General features: G+C 41.2%; 1 protein-coding gene across 7 annotated transcripts in view; it reads right to left on the minus strand.

Annotated features, from left to right (window-relative positions):
- The window catches only part of LOC105930934 (partitioning defective 3 homolog), a 343689-nt gene that overhangs the window by 140396 nt on the left and 183695 nt on the right, over positions 1-19598 (minus strand). For all 7 annotated transcript variants that reach the window (XM_012869384.3, XM_036138632.1, XM_036138633.1 and 4 more), the window contains 3 exons: positions 16953-17141; positions 16681-16851; positions 10773-10923 (listed from right to left, as the gene is read on the minus strand). In XM_012869384.3, the coding sequence (XP_012724838.2) occupies positions 10773-10923; positions 16681-16851; positions 16953-17141 (511 nt within the window). The remainder of the gene's footprint in view (positions 1-10772; positions 10924-16680; positions 16852-16952; positions 17142-19598) is intronic.

The raw sequence follows: 19598 nt of genomic DNA on the forward strand, positions 1-19598 counted from the left end.
TGAGGCAGACACCCTATCTACTTTTAAGACTAAGCTTAAAACTTTCCTTTCTGACAAAGCTTATAGTTAGAGTGGCTCATACCTCTGAGCTATCTCTATAGTTATGCTGCTATAGGCTTAGGCTGCTGGAGGACATCAGGGTCTAATTTCTCTCACTCTGCTGAGTTCTCCTACTGCTTCTCCAATTTGCATTGCGTGTCGTCATTTCAGCTTTTAACTTTTTGCTCTCCCTCTTTTTCTTAATAGAAGGTACACCTGGTCTGGCGTTCTGTTAGCTGTGGCATCATCCAGGGGAGGCAGATCATCCACTATTACCATATAACATAGAAAGTACTCCTGGATCAATGTGAGCCTCTGTGCTTTCTGTGTCTCTGCTCTGTCTTCTCTAAGCCCCAGTGGGTCGAGGCAGATGAGCGTTCACACTGAGCCTGGTTCTGGTTCTGCTGGAGGTTCTCCTCCCTGTTAAAGGGGAGTTTTCCTCTCCACTGTCGCTTCATGCATGCTCAGTATGAGGGATTGCTGCAAAGCCATCAACAATGCAGATGACTGTCCACTGTGGCTCTACGCTCTTTCAGGAAGAGTGAATGCTGCTTGGAGAGACTTGATGCAACCTGCTGGGTTTCCTTAGAGAGGAAACTTTTTGACCAATCTGGAGGATCTGATTGAATTTGACTTTGGAAAGTGCCTTGAAATGACATGTTTCATTAATTGGTGCTATATAAATTAAATTTAATTGAATTGAATTGAATAACAAAAATACATAAAACGTTATCCAGGCCTAATCATGGACAACAATCCTACATGTTTCCAGAACAAAAATGTCTGTACTTTTTCCTGTCTCAAACTCAACCTGACGTAAATATGGACATCTGAACAGACGGATGGCTTTTGAATGGATGGACAGACGAGGATGGATGAAATAATGGACATATAGAGAAGTGGACTGAGGTACTGATGAATAGACAGACTTGTGGATAAATGGACAAACTGACTGTTGGACCTAGAACCTGCTTCCAAGCGCCTTCACTGAATAAATACCAGTCTGTCCCTCACGTCACAGTGTGGCTCCCTGTTTTCATCTTATTTAGTGCTTAAATCAGCGCTTTAAGCACTAAACTAAGCTTAACTTTAGTCTCCCAGCCGGAGACAGAGACGGTGTCCTTGCAGAGGACAGACGTGTCATTTGACAGTCGCTGTCTCCAAGATAATCACAGCCCTCCTCTTGCTTTCCGTCATCATTGAATGTTGTTTGGTACCCAGAAAACAGAACTTACCCATAATGCACCGCGCAACCCAAAATCAGCAACAAAGAAGAGGTGCACTGAACCAGCAGGAGCAAAGCTGCTACTTTGCACCTGGACAGGTAAGGATAACATTAGATCACAAAGATATTAACACACACAAGATAGCTGAAGACAAATTTAGGTTTCCCGGGGATAGTTTTGAGGCCTGTTTGGTTTTAACACTGTATAGAAGCTGAAGAGGCTGAACTTTAGCACCCTGTGATATTTTAACAGCTGGTGCGTTCGGCGGCAAAGCGCAGCACCGCCTGGCTGGTTTCTGCTAATTAAAGAGTCGGGCAAAATAATGTGCACAAATATAAAAAAGGCCGCGTTGGTGGTAGTTGAATTTGTGCTCGTTGAGCTGCGTCTGCAAAGCTGAGCGGACGCATGCATCCCCCAATTTGTCGACCCGAAACCGTTCTGGTGGTGTTTTCTGTGCAAAACGTTGCTCCCTCCTGCTGCCTCCAGCTGTTTACGTTGCTTCAATGCAGTTTTGGAGTCTGGCTCTAGTGTTTTAGCTCAGCATCTCTCTCTCTCTCTCTCTCTCTCAGACCACACACACACACACATTCCCACACACACACACGTGCACTCTTTACAACAACTTAATCCCATTTCCCTAAGCAGTCCAACACGCAACACTGAGAATCCCATCAATGCCACAGTTTGAATCACTGCAGTACAATAAACTGGCAGCTACTGAGTAGAAAACCAATGAATCTGTCAACTCGGTGGCTTGGTAAAGGGGAGCATAAAGAAAGCCTCTTTGTTTTAGAGCCAGGACCCCAAGGGTAGCCGTCGTCCGGCAACAATACGCCTGCCATGCAGCCGGAGCGCACACCCGCCATCACCTGAGAATCAGGCCGGTGTTTACGCTTTAATGATCCCTGAGGACATAATAAGGCTGCGCGGTGGGGGGGAACAATGGGTGGCGTTTTGTCGCAGAGGACATTATGATGTCGCGAAGAATGCCTAAACAGCTGAAGGCAAACGGTGCGGCGGCGGAAAAAGACGCCTCTGATTGCAAATGGAAATAGGACGGGGGCAAACGACGAGCAGAGGAAGAGTTTTCTCTTCTTTCCCCCTTCATTTCGTCTCGTCTCGATCTATTTGCATAATTAGTACGGAGGTTATTGCCAGGGGTTCTGGGCCTTGAAAGCTTCTGGCCTGAAGGAATAATTAAGTCGCTCTCTTATCCTTGGCATCTTCAGGCTGCACAGCCAGCGAGTGATCTGAGAGCGTGCGGAGGGGCCAAAAGACGATACATTCTGAATAGGAATGATGTTGTTCTCTAAGAAACTCTAATGCATGATTTATGTTTTGTGGCAGCTTTACAACAGACTTATTCCAGGCAACTGCGAAAGACGCCCCCCCCCCAGCACTCAACAATAATCTATTCAAGGAAAGGGCTGCTGAGCATGCAAAGCTCGGCTTTGTATCTACACGCATGCACATCTGGGAGCTGCCGGCTCCTCAAACTTTTCCAGATCCAGCGTACTCACAGCCGTGAGGTCATTTAGGAAGAAAAGCACAGAGTGTGGCAAACAGTAAATTACTTCGCACCGTCTTCGGTAGCTTCAACTAGAGACCACACATGATGGGAGCTACATACCGTGCAGCTGATCCAGCGTTGCAAACAAACTCCCTGAAGCGTTTTTTTTTTTTTTTTTTTTTTTTTTAAAAAGCAGTTTAACCCAACTTTGACAGAAGTTGTGCACTGTTTGATAAGGCGTGAAGCTAAAAGACGATTAGCAGTCATCTAAAAGGCTTGGGCTGATTTTATTCAGCAAAGCACAGAAGTCACAGATACTTTTAGAGTTTATCAGTCCTACTTTGAATTTGAAACTTTATTACTTTAAGCTTATCTTGTATGTTCTGAAGAAAAAAACAACTGTAGAGGTTTTAGACACTAATATGTAACTTTTTGCCAGCCACATCAAAAACAAGCATGATGACATGATCATCAGACAGGTTAATTTCAGTTCGTGTTCTCTCTCCCCCAATACATAAATCATCCAGACCATCAAAACACTTTTTGTATAAGACACATTTGCCTAAAATCAAACAAACATCTGTTTTCATTTTCTAAATTGATTTACCGTATTTTTCTGACTATAAGACACACTTAAAATCCTAAAATTTTCTCAAAACTCAATGATGTAGTTTATAATCCGGTGCAGTTTATATGTGATTAAAGTTGTGCTTACTGACTGATTTTATGTGGTACAATGCGCTCAGAAAGAAAGTTAAAATGTGTAAGTACACTATATTATATATAGAAATCTGTTAAAATGTGTTAGTATGACGAAGCTGCTCCACTCAATGGAGTTTTTATTCTATCTATATCTATCTATCTATCTATCTATCTATCTATATCTATCTATATATATATATATCTATATATATATATATATATATATATATATATATATATATATATATATAGATATAGATATAGATATATATATATATTTATATAGATATATAAAAATATATAGAGCTAAAACTTGTGTCACATTATGTTTCTTAATTTCGACCGATTCGATATAATTACGATATCGATATAAGCATTAATAAAAGTCTCAGAAAGATTGCCAAGAATGCCTGCAACAGACGGCTGAACAAAGTCATAACAATTATTTTAACGTGTTTATAAATCTCCAACTTTCTAGAAATATTTGCTTTAAAAAATAAAGCGCATAAAGCCCAGAACGTCAGTCAGTGACTAACGCTGTAATGACAGACTGTAATTTATATTGTCTCATCACTTATACTGAATAAAGTTATATACCGATACTGGATTATTGTAAAATATAAAAGCACGTGAGTCGACAGAGGAGAGCAGGAAAGCATACACTTGGAGGCGAACACAAATAAGTAAATCATTATTTGATGGCAACACAAACTCTTTTAAAAAAAGCCTGGAGGCAGAAGTCTGAGGCTTAAAGCACCACCCTGGAGGTTTTTATCCTCTCTGCTTTCCACCACACAGGCAAATTAAACTTTAATCCCCATCTGACCCCTTCAGTCTCCCTCTGACCCAGTGCTGCTGAGTAATGCTTTATAACCAAAGTCCTTGGACACTTTTAGGTCAGCAGAAATTTATTACATACTTGATTTGAAATCCACATGTGGCAGAAAGATCCTCCTTTTTTTTTTTTTTTTTAAACTAAGCATTATCTGGGTTGGAGTTTCCCCTTTGCACGGTCGGACTGAAACGGACTGCTTAAGTGTTTAATAAGCAGAGAAAGGCATCGTGTGTTTTTTCGTATCTGGTTTCTGCACCTTCTTCCGTGTGCCAGCCTCGGTTGTTGGACGCGCTCCGTGCCCCGTGGCGTGGAGGACTCTCTGGCAGACTTTATGTCAACTTTCCGTCCTCGGCCGGGTCGATCCGGTGTCACATGTGACCGAGGATCAAAAACGCATGTGTGCAAAGTGTCGGGGTTTGATGAATCAGCGTTTTTTTAGTCCTCACATGTTGGAAGTCACAAACAGCGAAGGTGACCGAAGTGACCTCTGATGTTTTAATCTAGCTAGAGTTTATGCCTGGACCTTTTTTTTTTTTTTTTTTAAAGCAATATTTGACCCTGTTTTGAGGACAGTAGAACCAGTTTTAATCCAAGTATCTACTGAGTTGAACTTTTGACACCTTTTTAATTTCCTTATGAAAAGAGGATGTACAGGTATAAATATGAAAAAAATGACTCTAAAAAATGTCTCTATTTTGTCACAGAGTGTGAAACTTATTAAAAAGATTCATTACAAGATGTGAACTCTTTGAAGCCTCTGTCTCTTGTAATTTTGACGATTATTATGGCTTCCAGAAAATGAAAACTCAAACTGCAGTGTGTCGGAAAATTTTAATATTATATGTGATCAACATTAAAGGGTTTATTAAACTGTAATGTCAGGCTTCTGATAAATATGCCATTTTTCTATGCAGTCATAAATGGTTTGGGCTCCTTTAGCATGAATCATTGCATGATTGTAGAAAATGGTCGACCTCTAGTTCTGTGGAGAGGAGGGTTTGTTTTGTTTTTAACCAATTTTTAGTCCAGAAATGCATCATCCCTCATCCGCTGGATGCCAAGTTTTCAACTAATGACTCCTGGGGAATCACTTTGTTGTAGCTAAAATCAGTTTTCAGTCTCTCAAACATATTCATCTTCCATAGATTTATTTTCTGTTGCAGCAGACATAAACCCTCCACTGAAACAGAAGATAAAGAGATTTAAATCTTCTTCCCTTGGTCACAACTTCCACAGCGAAGAGTGCCGTTTCTGCTGCAAACCAGGTGGTTCATTATGGTGCGTTCACTGACAAGTAAAAAAAAGAAAATAAAAGATTGCAGTTTGATTCTTTGATCACGCTAACCCAACAGCACCTGTTGCACACCCCAGAAACAATAAAATGTCTTAATATCCAATTTAAAATTCACCCCTTACTTTGGTATTTAGGAGCCTTTTTATGCCTGAATAATTAAATTTCGTAATTTGAAGATAAATCAGAAAACTAATCAACTGAAAGTTATTAATAAAACCGGTCAGGAAAGGCAATAAATATATCTACATGAAGAAATAAGGCTCATGAACTGTTGCTAAGTATAACATGCATAATTATCAAACCCCAGCAACTAAAAGCCATCAACATGTCCGCGCGGCCAAGTGACAGCGATCTGGTTTGCCTGAGCTAAATGCGGCCCGTATCGCCTCGCCTTCAGCCCTGCAGGCTCATTATGAGCTGCTGCTGTTTGTCAGGCATGGCTGAACGTAGCCGCCGCCGCCGCCGCAGCATCACGACGGAGCTTCACCTATTAACGCTTCCCCTGTCACCCCTCTTTTGTTTACACGCACAGTGGTGCCAGTGTCAACCAATTTGCATGAAGGGAAAACAGAGTTCTCACTTTAACATTATGTTGCACTGATTAATGAGGCAGAGTGAGCGGAAGCTCGTTAAAAAAAAAAAACTGATTAAAAGTTGGTGCATCAGCTCTTCCGTGGCTAAAACCATTTATGTGCGAGGGTATAGTCTGAAACTTTCTTGTTTGGAGTGACTTGCAAGCATCTATCAGAAGCAGAAGAGTCACTCTTAGGTTTTCTTTCTTTAATTGCATTTTTCATGAGAGTAAAACGTGCAGCAAAGCAAACAAAGGGCAAGGATAAGAAGGACAAAAAAAACAACAACTTTGTCTTATTTGTAGTTTTGTGAAATGAAAAGAAGCAAGCTGCACCATCTGGTGTACAGAAGTCCTTTTTTTCCCCCCTAGTCGTCAGGAAACTTAACCAACAATCCATCAGGCGAGAATTTATGCACTGCAGACATGCAATCCTGCACAGCTGCATCTTAAACTCTTACATATGCATGTGAATACGCTCGCTAATCTCCTCCACTTTGTCCAACTCGCACGTTTCTACAAACTTTAAAGCCATTTCGGAGCCTGTTTTAGGTCACGGTAACAGGAAGGTTTTAAGACGTGCAAATCCGCACATGTACGCACGCACACGCACGCAGCTACGGGGAACTGTAAAAAGCCACGAGTTGTGTTCAAGCTGTTGCTACCCCGGTGTTGTCGAGACTTTGAAAACAGCCAAAACGAGACAAAAAGAGAGCAGATGGCCCGGCTGGCTCACACCGAGGAAATAATAATAATATATATAAAAACAGATTGTTTTCACCTTGTTGTATCTCGTAGGCTGAAGTGTAGAAAAACAAGTTATCGCTGTAACAAGGGGAATAACTGGATAAGAAAAAAAAGACAAGTTATGGAGAGCGAGTCAGGTCCCAACCTAGATGCCAGCATGACAGGAGCAGCGTGGACCAATGGTTCAATGCCGTCCCTCGGGGCGTTGCTCAACAGCATTTAGGTTAAACGCCATCTAGTCCATTTCCTATTCATACAGAGCCTGTACCCAACTTTTCACTGACTGGAGCTGTTTAATTGTGTTTTTTTTAATCGTCCTGTTACATCACTAGTGCTTAAACTTACTTATTCTATACTAATAGTATAACTTCAACAAATGAGTGATTAATAAATACCATTATTAAACAATTTAAGGGTCAAGTCGATTTTTTAGTTTCATGAAACGGTTCTAAATGTAAAAATGGTGATATATGACCTAACAGACGTGGGGACTACAGCTATTAAAAGAGATTAAAATCATATATTGTGTATTTTGTACATCGTGTCTGATCCTGTTTTCTGCTTTTAGGTATTTTGTCCTTTATGTCTTTCTGTCTTTATTTGAAATGGCCACACATACGTTCTAAGTTACCGTGTTTTTCGTACCACAAGGCGCACCGGATTATAAGCCGCATTAAATAATATCCCCAAGTGTGTCATGTCACGCCGCAAAAAGCAACTAAAAGTAAGTAAAATGTTCTTGAAATTATTGTATTTTTCCTTGATTTGAGCAGGTAAATAAGATTTTTGCACTTAGAATAAGAACAATTGATCTCCGTCAGGTTATATCTAGTGCAGGATATCTAATTTTAGGGGTCAAAATACTCCATTAGCAAATAGTCTTATTTAGCTGCTCAAATCAAGGAATAATACACTAATTTCACGTATAAAGATAAAGCCTATTCTGTACCGTCACACATCCCACAAGCTCATGCTCCGTGGGTTCTTGTCCATTTATTTCATTGCCTATTCTGATCTAAACGTTGAAAAATAAAAATAAAATTCTATTTAAGAATCAAGGTTTCCTTCGGCCAGCCGCCAGAGTGAAGAACCGCCTCCTTCAGCTGCTGAAGGCAGGCAGGTGTAGATCAGAACAACTCATTAAAATGCAGTGAGTGCGTTTTATTTCACGTACGGCAACGACGTTTCCCCCTCGCTCCGCTGAACGTCCCACTAACCCCGAAGTGTGAAGGATCCGCAAGGAGAGGTGATGCCAAACAAGGCCGTCCTGGATGGAGCATCTCAGCTTGGTGCCATCAAACTCTGAGCATTCATGGGAAGTCCATGTTTACATTTTACAGCATTTAGTTCAAACCTCAGAAGTAACATTTTCTGTATTTCCTGTGGAGGTTGCTGCTGCAGCATCTCATCACTGTTTGTGTGCTCACCTGTCTTCCTGCTCTGTATTACCGGGTCCCCTGCTGTGATGTTTGTTTTTTGTGTGTTTGTTTGGTAGTTTTAAGTTTCTTTTACAGCTTTTTCTCTCATTTCTGCCCGGATGGTCACTATTTAGCACCCGTGTGCTCTGATTTTTTTGGTCTGGAGGGTTTCTTTTTTTGACTCAAATTGATTTATGGCTCGTTTTTACAGATATGTTTTTTTTTTTAAACTGATGCCTTTTATGTAAAAAAAAAAAAAAAAAAAAAACAAGGAGCAGATAAGGTGCAGCTTTAATTTATTATAGAACTGAACTGGCTGGATTAGGTGAGAGGACGGCTGCACTCTGTTAGTTTTCTCCTCCTGTTGGATCACGAGTTCCTGTTCGCAGCTGCATTTAGAAGATCATTATAGTGATGAAGAACAGATTTTAAACATTACACAGTGTTGTTTATCATGCAAAGACAAACCATTAAATTAATTTAAGGCTGTACTGCCCAACCATTGTGAGTGGTGTATTTAAAACTTAAGTTTCACTTTAAAAACAATAAAAACAGTAAGTCTGGGTATTGTTAAAAAGCTGTATTAGTACTGGGGTAACGAGAGCTCAGTGGCTCGTATTTCTTTGATTTAACACCCAACATGGTTAACATCGGTCCGTGCTCCAACAGTCGTCTTTTTCAGCATCGTTTGTAAATACTGTTTGCGACTCTGTTTGGATCCTCTGCAGGGCTTTTTAACACCATCAGCTGGTGTTAATAAATCCAGCTTAAAACTATACGGCGTGCAGCTCAGTGTTGAAGTGCTTCTCTAAATATTAGAGATCAGAGAAGAGCGTTTGGAGTGTGCAAAAACACTGACTGCAGTATTAAACAGCGATTATGTTATCACGACTGTGTTACGGCTCACCTAACAGAAATGCAGAGCAGCGTGTGGCTGCTCGTCAATCCTCTGAAGAAACTCAAAATACAACATAGAGTGGATTATTTACTGCAAGAGAGGTTTTTAGTGATGTACTGTGATGGGTCCCAGCACCCAGTAAACTATTTTTTTATAAAATCAGTTAAAGGGCACATGTCCTGCTAAATCCACGAGTATTTGGCGTCTTAAGAGCAGAAAGTTTTAATTTAGTCTCTCCAGGAGCTGCGTAGATTTCTTTATATTCTGTTAGGCTTTCAAGCCGTTCAGTTTTCTTTAACGTTTCTTAAACAATTACATCACTTTATGTAGTGCGGAGCTGCTAAACAAAGTCATGGGCTCCCGCTTTACCAATCTGGCAAATCCCTCATTTTGAATTTTTTTTTTCCCCGCCGTGGTTTTGTAGTCCAAGCTGAAGGACGCCCGAAGCTACATGTGGCTAAGTGAAAATGTTCGGTTGTTGGGATTATTAACCCACACAATTCATTACACAGTCGCCCAGCTCACCACAAAGATGGCCAAACTGGGTGTAGAGAAACTCTCTGTTACCTGCAGGGTGTGAAATGCCTCCTTTAGATTTAAAGCAGGGGTGTCAAACTCATTTTGGTTTAGGGGCCGCATTCAGCTTAATCTGATCTCAAGAGGGCCACACGAGTAAACTCATTGCAAGATGGAATAGAACTAATAAAAGTGGACATGTTGCTGATTTTTATATTAAATGAATTTCACTTTTACACAATATATTATGAATAAACTCAGCGTTTTTAAGAAAAAGTATGTGCAATTTCAACAATACTTTTACTCAGTTAAACAGTTACTTGTGCATTATGCATAAGAACTGATCACAGTGATTGTACAATGTTGAAAAACATTTGTTCACATTTTTTGGAACTTAAAAACACTGTCCTAAATGACAAAATACATCAAACAGATAAAAATTAAGAATTTCTTTCACCTTTACTTTTTTTCTTCCTGTTCTTCTTTGTTTCCTCTCCTACTTTCCCATTGTAGTGTCCATATCATTTGAGATATTCCCCGCATGAATCATAATAAAACTATTCACATTCATAAATCAAGCGGAGCACTATGGCAAAAGCAGTACTGCTCCACTTGTGAAAGTCAAATCTGATGAGCTCTTTTTGCCATTAAGACAACAATTATTATTGCCACATTGTCAGACAGGACGCTGGAAATGTATTTATTTTTTAATAATGATAATGCATTTAGCCACCGGGCCTGACTAAATTGTTTGGCGGGCCGAAACCGGCCCGTGGGCCGTATGTTTGACACCCCTGATTTAAAGAGACCAAAACGAGTTGATCTCAGACGCCTGTCCTGAGGTGCATTGCAGTTCCACTTTACATAGGCAACAACTGAATGGTTTAAATGTGAAAAGGCAGACATTAAAAAGCACAATACACACCCTTTTAGAAGAGCCACCAGCTCTTCTCCGTTCCACCTGAAAAGCAGCACTTACTTAAAGAGGGGGAAAACGGGAAAAACCTCCACCGTACCTATTGTGCGTGGAATCATTCCCTGACGTGGCATCAAGTTGTCATCGAGGCCTTCCAGGCCACCGTAGAGAGAGTGGGAGATCCTGCGCTCGTGATCATCCAGACTGGTGTTAACCGTCTGCTGAGGTCCCAGCGGGCTCCCTGGAGACTCCTGAAAGAAAGCGACGAGCCATTACATTTAGGCTGAATCCAAATTGGACCATTTCCTGCTCATTTCTAACATTCAATCAAGTGTCCCAGCTGTTGCCTTCGAGCATGGGGAAAGGTTTAGTAGCCTTCAAAAATTGACTGGTACAAGCTAGGCTTGCAAATATTCCCACAAATGTAGATATTGTCCCAGGTCACATATTTTCAATGGCAACAATATCCACTTTAATATATAAAGGGATTTCTCATGTCAGACTATAATGACTATCAATGTCAGACTATCAATTTCTGAATCTAATGCAGATTCATTCAGAATGCATTCTAATCTAATTCTAATTAATGGATAAATATGATGTACTATCAATTTCTGAATCAGAAATTGATAGTACATCATATTTACCGCATAAGAAATAGATCATTTTTATCTTGCCCCTTCTTCATTACCGTATTTATTGGACCATGTCACACTTTTTTTTACATTTTTGGCCGATCCTGCGACTTGTATATCAAATTTAAATGATCCTGACCAATATGAACCAAGGAGTAAACATTAGCGTCTAATATCCACAAGAAGGCTCACTAGGCTTGAGTAAACTATATCCTGCTGTTGTATCACTTAAAAATGTATTGAAACATTAACATTAATAGGCAACAAAGACAGTCAACATGTTTGTTTGTTGTTTCGCTGTTTCAGTATATATTCACACAGCAGAGCGTTGTGTGGTGCAGCTTAAAGGACCCAGACCACGACAGAACCGTGTTATTGTGCTGGCTGTGAAGCTAATAGCAGCTAGCGCTAGCTAACAGCTCTGTTGTCCAGGAGGTTTACAAATTCACTGAGCTTTATGTTGCTCTTAGAACGTAGCACCGTCACGCTCACCGTCTATTTTCAGTGTACGTTTGATAACTTTTGGCATAACTGCTTTAGTATTTGAGCTTAACAGGCCATTAAGCTCAATTACGCTGGCATGAACCTTCCCGGTTGGAGATGGTGGCTTTTTATGCTAATTTACCACATTCAGACCTCCCAGTTATGTTCTATGTTTTTCAGACGGTTGTGGATGCAGCTGTGTAATCTAATAAATTGTCTTACAAGATTAAATGTCAATGTGTTGGATTGTGTGATATAAATGTCTAAATAAATGCGCATAGTCCGGTGCGACTTATATACAGTATGTTATTTTCCTCTTTATGACGCATTTTTTGACTGATGCGACTAATATTCCGGAAAAACATAAACTTAGGAAAAAATATGGTACATAGATTTTCAAAGGTGTTCTTCTCTGATATGAAAGGCTTTAAATATTACTTGGAAACCAGGTTTTAAACCTACATGTGAAACCATTGTTGTCCGCTTTTTAACTTGTGTGTAACTGTATGAAGTGTGAGAATCAAGTCACCTCAACAAAAACAGGAAAACCAGTGCAATGACTACTTGTGGTGATGCATTTGGATGCATTTTATTGCAGGATTATAGTTTTAGAAACTGTACCTGTTGTCATACACTGTATTAGTATACTTTTGAGTTACTAGAACATTAAATTAAGTGTGCTCTGCTATTTTAGAGCAACTATACACAATATTGTATAGTTAACATTGTTGGTATATTGGTAATATATAAAGGTACATTTGTTTATCAGTAGGGTACATAATGTCATGTATGTCTACAAATATTTAATGTAGTGAGAGGAAAAAGATCACTAAGAAAATTAATTCAGCTTTACTGGTATATTTCTCTAGAATCCAGTCCAGTTTATTTTCCTACATGTCTATGGATAATGTGGACCAAAACAAAACAGAAGCTTTTCACAGTGCAGAGTGTTAAAAAAGAAAAAAAAAAAAACATCTCAGTGACATTAAAACAAAAGAAAATATGCCTGGAGGGGAAGCAGCCTTGCTAAAACGTTGTAAACACTAATGGATGAGCACAAGAGCAGTTTTCCCATGCTAATGCGACCTGTGTGATAACAAGAACAAATGAGCCCAGATTTTCAACAGGCCGTTGACTCACCGGCTGCTAACAAGCCCGCCGAGCCATGCAGAAGAAGGTTAACTTGCCACCGTCCTGACATTTCCCTCCAGACCCGCGATGACACTTCATTGTTTGCTGGACAAATAGACCATTTGCAGAGTCTGTCACCCAGCAGCTCCCGTCCACGGCCTGAGACGGTGCACGCACATGGTGGCTGGCGTGGGTGTCTCTGGCCTCGGTGTTTGTCCATTGGATCGTTGACTCCATTGATTTGCAATGGCTCCTGCATTTCTTGCTGACTGATGACAGTCCCCCCTCGCTATGAAGATAACCACCGTGGCTGGCATCATGCAACAAGAGATAACGCCGGGGTCAATACCGGAGCCAAATTACCGCAATCGATGGCTGTAACTGGCCAGGCTGGGATTCGATTTTGGCAAAAAGGTCTTTGACCAATGATCCGTGGCTCTTACTAAACGGTTAAGGTGTTGCAATAACCACCGCAGGACTGGATCCCGATGTAAACAAACACACTGCAAAAGCGGAACTAAAAATAAGTAAAATGTTCTTCAAGTTAGTGTATTTGTCCTTGATTTGAGCAGGTAAATAAGATGATTTGCCAATGGAATAGGATTTTTGCACTTAAAATAGGAACAATTCATCTACATCATCTTATTTCAAGTGAAGGATGTCTAATTATCTTATTTAAGGGGTCAAAATACTCATTCAGATAATCTTATTTACCTGTCCAAATCAACGAAAAATACACTAACTTTTAGAACGTTTTACTTATTTTCAGATCTGTTTTTGCAGTGCAGGTCTGACTTTTATGAGGGAGCATGAATGTGAGGGCTACAAAAGGCAGAGGTGGGTAGAGTGGCCAAAAATTTAACTCACGTAAGAGTAGCACTACTTCAATATATGTTTATTGAAGTATATGTACTCAAAATAAACAATTTTGAGTACAAATAAAATGTTTCCATACCAACAGTTTTGTAAAAACACAAACCTGGACAAACCCGCATCCAACATAAACTGGAAATAGATTTTAGAAAACCAGCCCTAAACAACCTTTAGGAGACGGACAAACATTAATCAGTGAGCTAGTCGTGATGGAGTCCAGGTTTCACTAATGCCAGATTAGAGCTTCATTAGCAGTGTCATTGTTTTCCTCGCCTTAAAAAGGTGCACCGACGACTGAAATCACGGCAGAAAGCAGAAATCCAATCAGGAATTCACACGGAGCCAACAAATCAACTTCGGAAACAAACTAATTTCAAAGGTCGCCATATGGTGCAGTGACTGCTGGCTGCTCTTGACTCCAAATGAGGTAGTTAATGAATTGGCCGACGGAGGAGCGGGGCTGAAATGCCTCCGTAATAGCAGAGGGGGGCTTAGCAGGCCGACAGCGCATCGACAAATCATGCCGCAGCTCATTGCATATTCAGGCTGACGGCTGAGCTCGGGGAAGCGCCCGCTCCCAGCGGGGAGGCCGGCGGCGGTGTGGAAGTGCGCTGCTCTCCGTGCTGCGCGCGTTTCTGGGCTTGGATGAAGCAGCGGAAGCAGTTGGGCTCGTGATTTATGCAGCGACAAACATCGCAGATTGATTTGAGATCGGCTGTCAGGGGGGGGGATGGAGACATGGGGAGGAATGTAAATACAGGATTACTTGATCCCGTATGTCAGGAAAATGTCAAGAATGAGCCGAGGCTCTCATCCAACGGTAATTAGTCAATATAAGGTTTTTTTTTTCTTTTTAATATTTGACTGACAGCTGGGGGAGGATGCTGTTATTCCGCGGCAACTCCGCAGAGGCTCTGTAAATCATCTCTGTACAGTCAAAGTGTATTAAATTGTTTTCTATCCGTCTGTTTACCTAGCGCTGTGGACCGTTTTTCTTATAAATAGCCAGACACTTGGGCCGCCTCCGGCCTCGCCTCCAGCTGTGCATGTGAAACAAACACAGAGAGACTGAATTTTATTTATGTCTTATGCTCTCGCCGCTCGACAGGTCTGAGGTGCAACAGCACGCACGTACACACGGGCCTCTCTCAGGCAAACACAGGGGAAAAAAAAAAAAAAAAAAAAAAAAAAAGCCCTGAAAACATATGAAAACACACACTGATTGGACGCACACACTGCACACTTCGCTGCCCTTATATGCATACATAAACGAGAGGCTGATGCAAACATGTGCATACGCGTTGACGCACGGCCAAAAAAAAAAAAAAAAAAAAAAACGCCTCCAGGCTCAGCCTCTGCTTTCAATTACCAGCCGGACCGAGGGGAAATCTAAACTTTGACACACCGGGCTGGAAAACGAGAGCGGGGAAGCCTGGTAGTGCCAGAGGCGTTACACGTGCACGCCAACACTCGCTCGGCGGCGGCTTTCAAGCGGGCGACAGGCCGAGGCGTACGGGGAATGTAAAGACATGACATTGAAGAGAGGCAGAAAAGGAAAAAAAAGTTGTGCCGCTACCGTCCGAGGCCCGTTTTCATTTCTCCACCTTTCCCCGTTGGGAGGCGTGTCAGTGTGACCTGAAAACTTTCTGTTACCGCATGAAATAATGAACCCGTGCTCACACGAGCAGCACCGGGTGGTCTGCTGAGCGGGGGTGTTGCATCTTCATCACCGAGAGGGTCGCCGCGAATCCAAGGTTTACACCTCAACTCAGAAGCCACAGGAAAAGCAAACACTTCAATCTAACAGTGGCAAGCAACTCCAGCCTTTTATATTTATAGTATTCCTACGACTGCAGACCTCTGCGTGTTTTAGTCGGATGTTATGCTGCAGACGAACAGATATTAATGCTGGATCTCACAGTTCAATCCATCACCTGAGCACAGCCCCCAACAAGACCTCTTCCTACGGTAACTCTGGAGGAGTTGCAGTGACCCACAGCTCAGGTGGGAGAATATGTCCACTGGATAATTATTAGCTGTACACTCCACAAATGTGGCCTTTATGGGAAACAATAAAGCTATTGTTGGAAAGTAAAAAAAAAAAAGAAAGTCCCATTTGCCTAACCCACTAGTTATGTAGGTGATACAGCAAACCTGAGCCACAATGGAAAGGAGTAGAGCTAAACACGAACCAGTCAAAGTCTACACCTAAATCCAATTGGTAATACTTCCAAACTGTTGACCACAGACGCGCTCCTTCGTATCTGAGTGAGCATCTGTTATACCTACAATGAAGAAAAACTTTTTAAAAGATTTAACTATGTAGATGTGCAGCGTATCGACTATCGGGTCTGAACACACGTACACACACCGGTTCCCTAATGTTCGTTTGTAAAACGTTTCCAAAACCATGTTTTCTATACCATCTATTATTGGAAAATACAATCCGAAAAAGGTTAAAAGATAAAAACAACTGGACTTCTATTGGGGGGCCTGAAGACGTTTTGCTTCCCATCCAGGAAGCTTTCTCAGTTCAAAATGTCTGGAGTGTGGAGTTCCCAGCTTTATAGACCTGAAACCTGAGTTTTAAAGTTGGTAACCAACTTTAAAACTCAGGTTTCAACTTTGAGCAACTAACAACTCAGCTATAGGTTTGATTCTTGCCAAGTCTCACCCTAATTCACACCTCCACACGTGAAGGTGTGTAATTGTGAATCTTAAGTGAATCTAATCTCCAATAAGGCCTGAAGTCTATAAAAGTCCAGTTGTTTTATTTTTTTAACCTTTTTTGGATACATCATGACCTGGATGATCTTCACCAACTTATTGGAAAACACACACACAATATATAAAAGACGCAAATGAGTCCAGCCCGTCATTCCTTACCTCATTTCTCTTGGCAACTCGTCTGGCCACTATAAGCTGGATCATCCCACGCTTGTTGCCTTCGGTTGACATGGACTTCCGCAGCGTCTCCATCGCGTCTTGGTTGGTCTTCCCTAACAGAGATTCCCCGTTGACGGCAATCAGCTGGTCGTTTACTCTCAGTCGTCCATCCTGTTGGTCCAACAAAAAAATAACGGTGGTCTATAAATGAAAAACCGACAACAACATTCCCTTTCACTTAAACAACTCAGGAACAACGAGGCGTTCACTACCTTGCAGGCTGCGCCGCCGTTTATGATTGATTTGACAAATATGCCCAGGTCTGCATGGTTTTCCTTGGAGCGGTTGCCTTTCACGCTGACGCCCAAACCTGCAGAACCCGAGTCACTGAGCGGGATCTCAAAGGTCAGGAACTCCCTGGTCCCATCAGGAGTCAGGACTAATTCATCCTCATCTGCTTTCTATAACAGGGAGAGACAAAAAAAAAAAAAAAGATCCATAAGCGCAGCTGCAATTATATTATAAATCATCAAAACATTTTACAGCAGGTAGAGGTTGTACAATGCACTCTAACAGTAATTCCTTATCATTATTGGCAGATACTGCATTGTTTCTGTAAGATACATTCAACAATGAGTTTATGCAACATTTTTATTCTTGCATGCAAACATTTTCAACGAGATGAATCTCAAGTAACAAATATGTTAAAGGAGCTTTTTTTTTTTTTACTGTGAAGCATCTGCAGGTGCAAAACAGAGTTTCACTGACATAAAACGTGCCCATCTGTTGATGATTACGTAATATCTAGGCATATTGTGTTTTTTATTGCGTGTGGCGTTTGCGAATATAAATAAAAACTATTAGAATAACCAGCCAGAGTTAGAAAATGATGACCAAGAAGTACTGCAACACAGATTACACTTGGATCTCCACATGATGCATTATGATTACAGTAACGACGCCATTAGGGTGCCTGCATGGCATCTATTTACCTTCAGACAGAGCTACACCAGCCAACAGCAAATTATCAAGTTAACAACTAATTAACGCCAGGACCCTGCGTGTAAACTAACGAGCTAATAGTTAAACAAAAGCCAATTTCACATTTACAACCTTACCCAGTAATTTACCAGGGTTATGTGTGAATAACTCAGAACCGATTTACCGGGTAAAACCTGGCAACCTATCGGGTCAAGGCCTAGTATCATTCCCGGTAGTTAACTGGGACCGCCTTAGTGTGAATAAAGCCGCTACATCTGTGGGTGAGGCATGCATCTGGGTGATTGCGTAAGACGTTGAAAGTGACGCATTGCCTCGCAACACTCCTTAGTCCTGCTACATGTTGGCAACCTGTGCAACAACAGCAGCGTTTTACCAAGCAAGCAGGCAAGTTTTTAATGGTCGGACCTGGAAATAAAAGAACTGAGCAGATTAGAAGTAGATTAAGATGCGTGTAATTTTCATGATGTGTTTTTTTTTTTTTTTGTTTGTTTAAATAGTAAAACTGACAGCCATTCGTTGACAAGTAAAAAAAAAAAACCTGACAACTTATAAACAACGTTCATACCTAGTCAAAATTGGCACAATTTCCTGGGAGTTGCAAAAAAAAGTTGGCCCAGCAGTATAATACGTTTTTAAAGCTGGTTTCCAAATGTGTCAGGAGGAGGAATGTCTACCTAAAAACACGGTACAGAACCACTTCACCAGTCGGCTCGGTGGCTGGCAGCAGCTAACTCACAGAGCCCTGCAGTCCAGCAAAAACAGAGAAGAAAAAAAAAAATACTTTTCCCCCTCAGAACTTATTATGCTGTCTGGTTCACCGCAGTCAGCAGCACACTTGACTGACATCTCCTTCCTGATTTCAGAGTGTACAAGTTTTTTCCTGGGAGCTATAATTATGATAGCCAGTGTGCCGCATTTATGTGCAGTGCAGTAAAGTTGGCCGTGCTGCTTCTTGTACTGTGCTTGTTTTAGTGGGTGTGCTGCTTTCTTATAAAGAAAGTAGAAATATAAACATCATATATGTCCAAATACTTATATCCTTAATCTAATCTTTATTGAAAATGTGCAGGGATCTTAACAGAAGCTCATCTGTTGGAAAAAGAAGTAGCGTAAAACCTGTACCTGAACCCGGATGTCACCCAGGCGGTAAACTTCCCAGCAACCCGGCGCTAACACATCAGCCTAATTGACATGCTGAGAGCTTCCTCGCGCTTCCCTCTACAACAGGTGCTTCTCTCACTTCATTCCTTATATTCACTCTCACCCCTCTATTCCAGAGCAACAATAAAAAGCCATTCTCTCTTGCTTGTTATTTGACAGCTGTCCTGTGAATAGAAGGGTGCGCGCACGCTGCCGCCTGGCAATTATTGTGCACGCCTAATGAATTCAATCATCAGGCTCGGTGTCAGCATGTCATTAGCCCCCTTTGTTTGCTGGGGGAGAGATGGAATTACTGTTCGTAAAATGGAGGCGGGAGAAAAAAGGGATGGAGGCATAGTGGAGGAGGGTGGTGGTGGTGGTGTGGGGGGGGGCAAATGAAGATGGAGTTTAGATGAATGAGAGGAAACGCAAGAAAGGGAGAAAACAGGGAAGGAAAAAAAAAAACAATTACGGTTGTATATCTCAGAGAAACAAACTAATGCTTAAAAAAAAAATAAGCTATCTGAATCTATTTTTTTGGAGGCTTTTGGAAATATAAGATACTTTAAAAAGTCATATCCAAACAAGTCTTACAAATTAAAATTTAGGATAATTAACAAAAGTCAGTGTGGACTACTTAAACCTGTATAACAGCATATTGGCTCAGTGAGAAAGACAGTCAAACTAATTAAATTAAAAGTAACAGTGATGCAAAACAGGTAATATTGTTTGAAATCAAAGCCCAGAGGAGCTTAGGAGCAATTTCCGCCTGACAT

This window comes from Fundulus heteroclitus, chromosome 6, assembly GCF_011125445.2.
Source record: "Fundulus heteroclitus isolate FHET01 chromosome 6, MU-UCD_Fhet_4.1, whole genome shotgun sequence".
Taxonomy (NCBI): Eukaryota; Metazoa; Chordata; class Actinopteri; order Cyprinodontiformes; family Fundulidae; genus Fundulus; species Fundulus heteroclitus.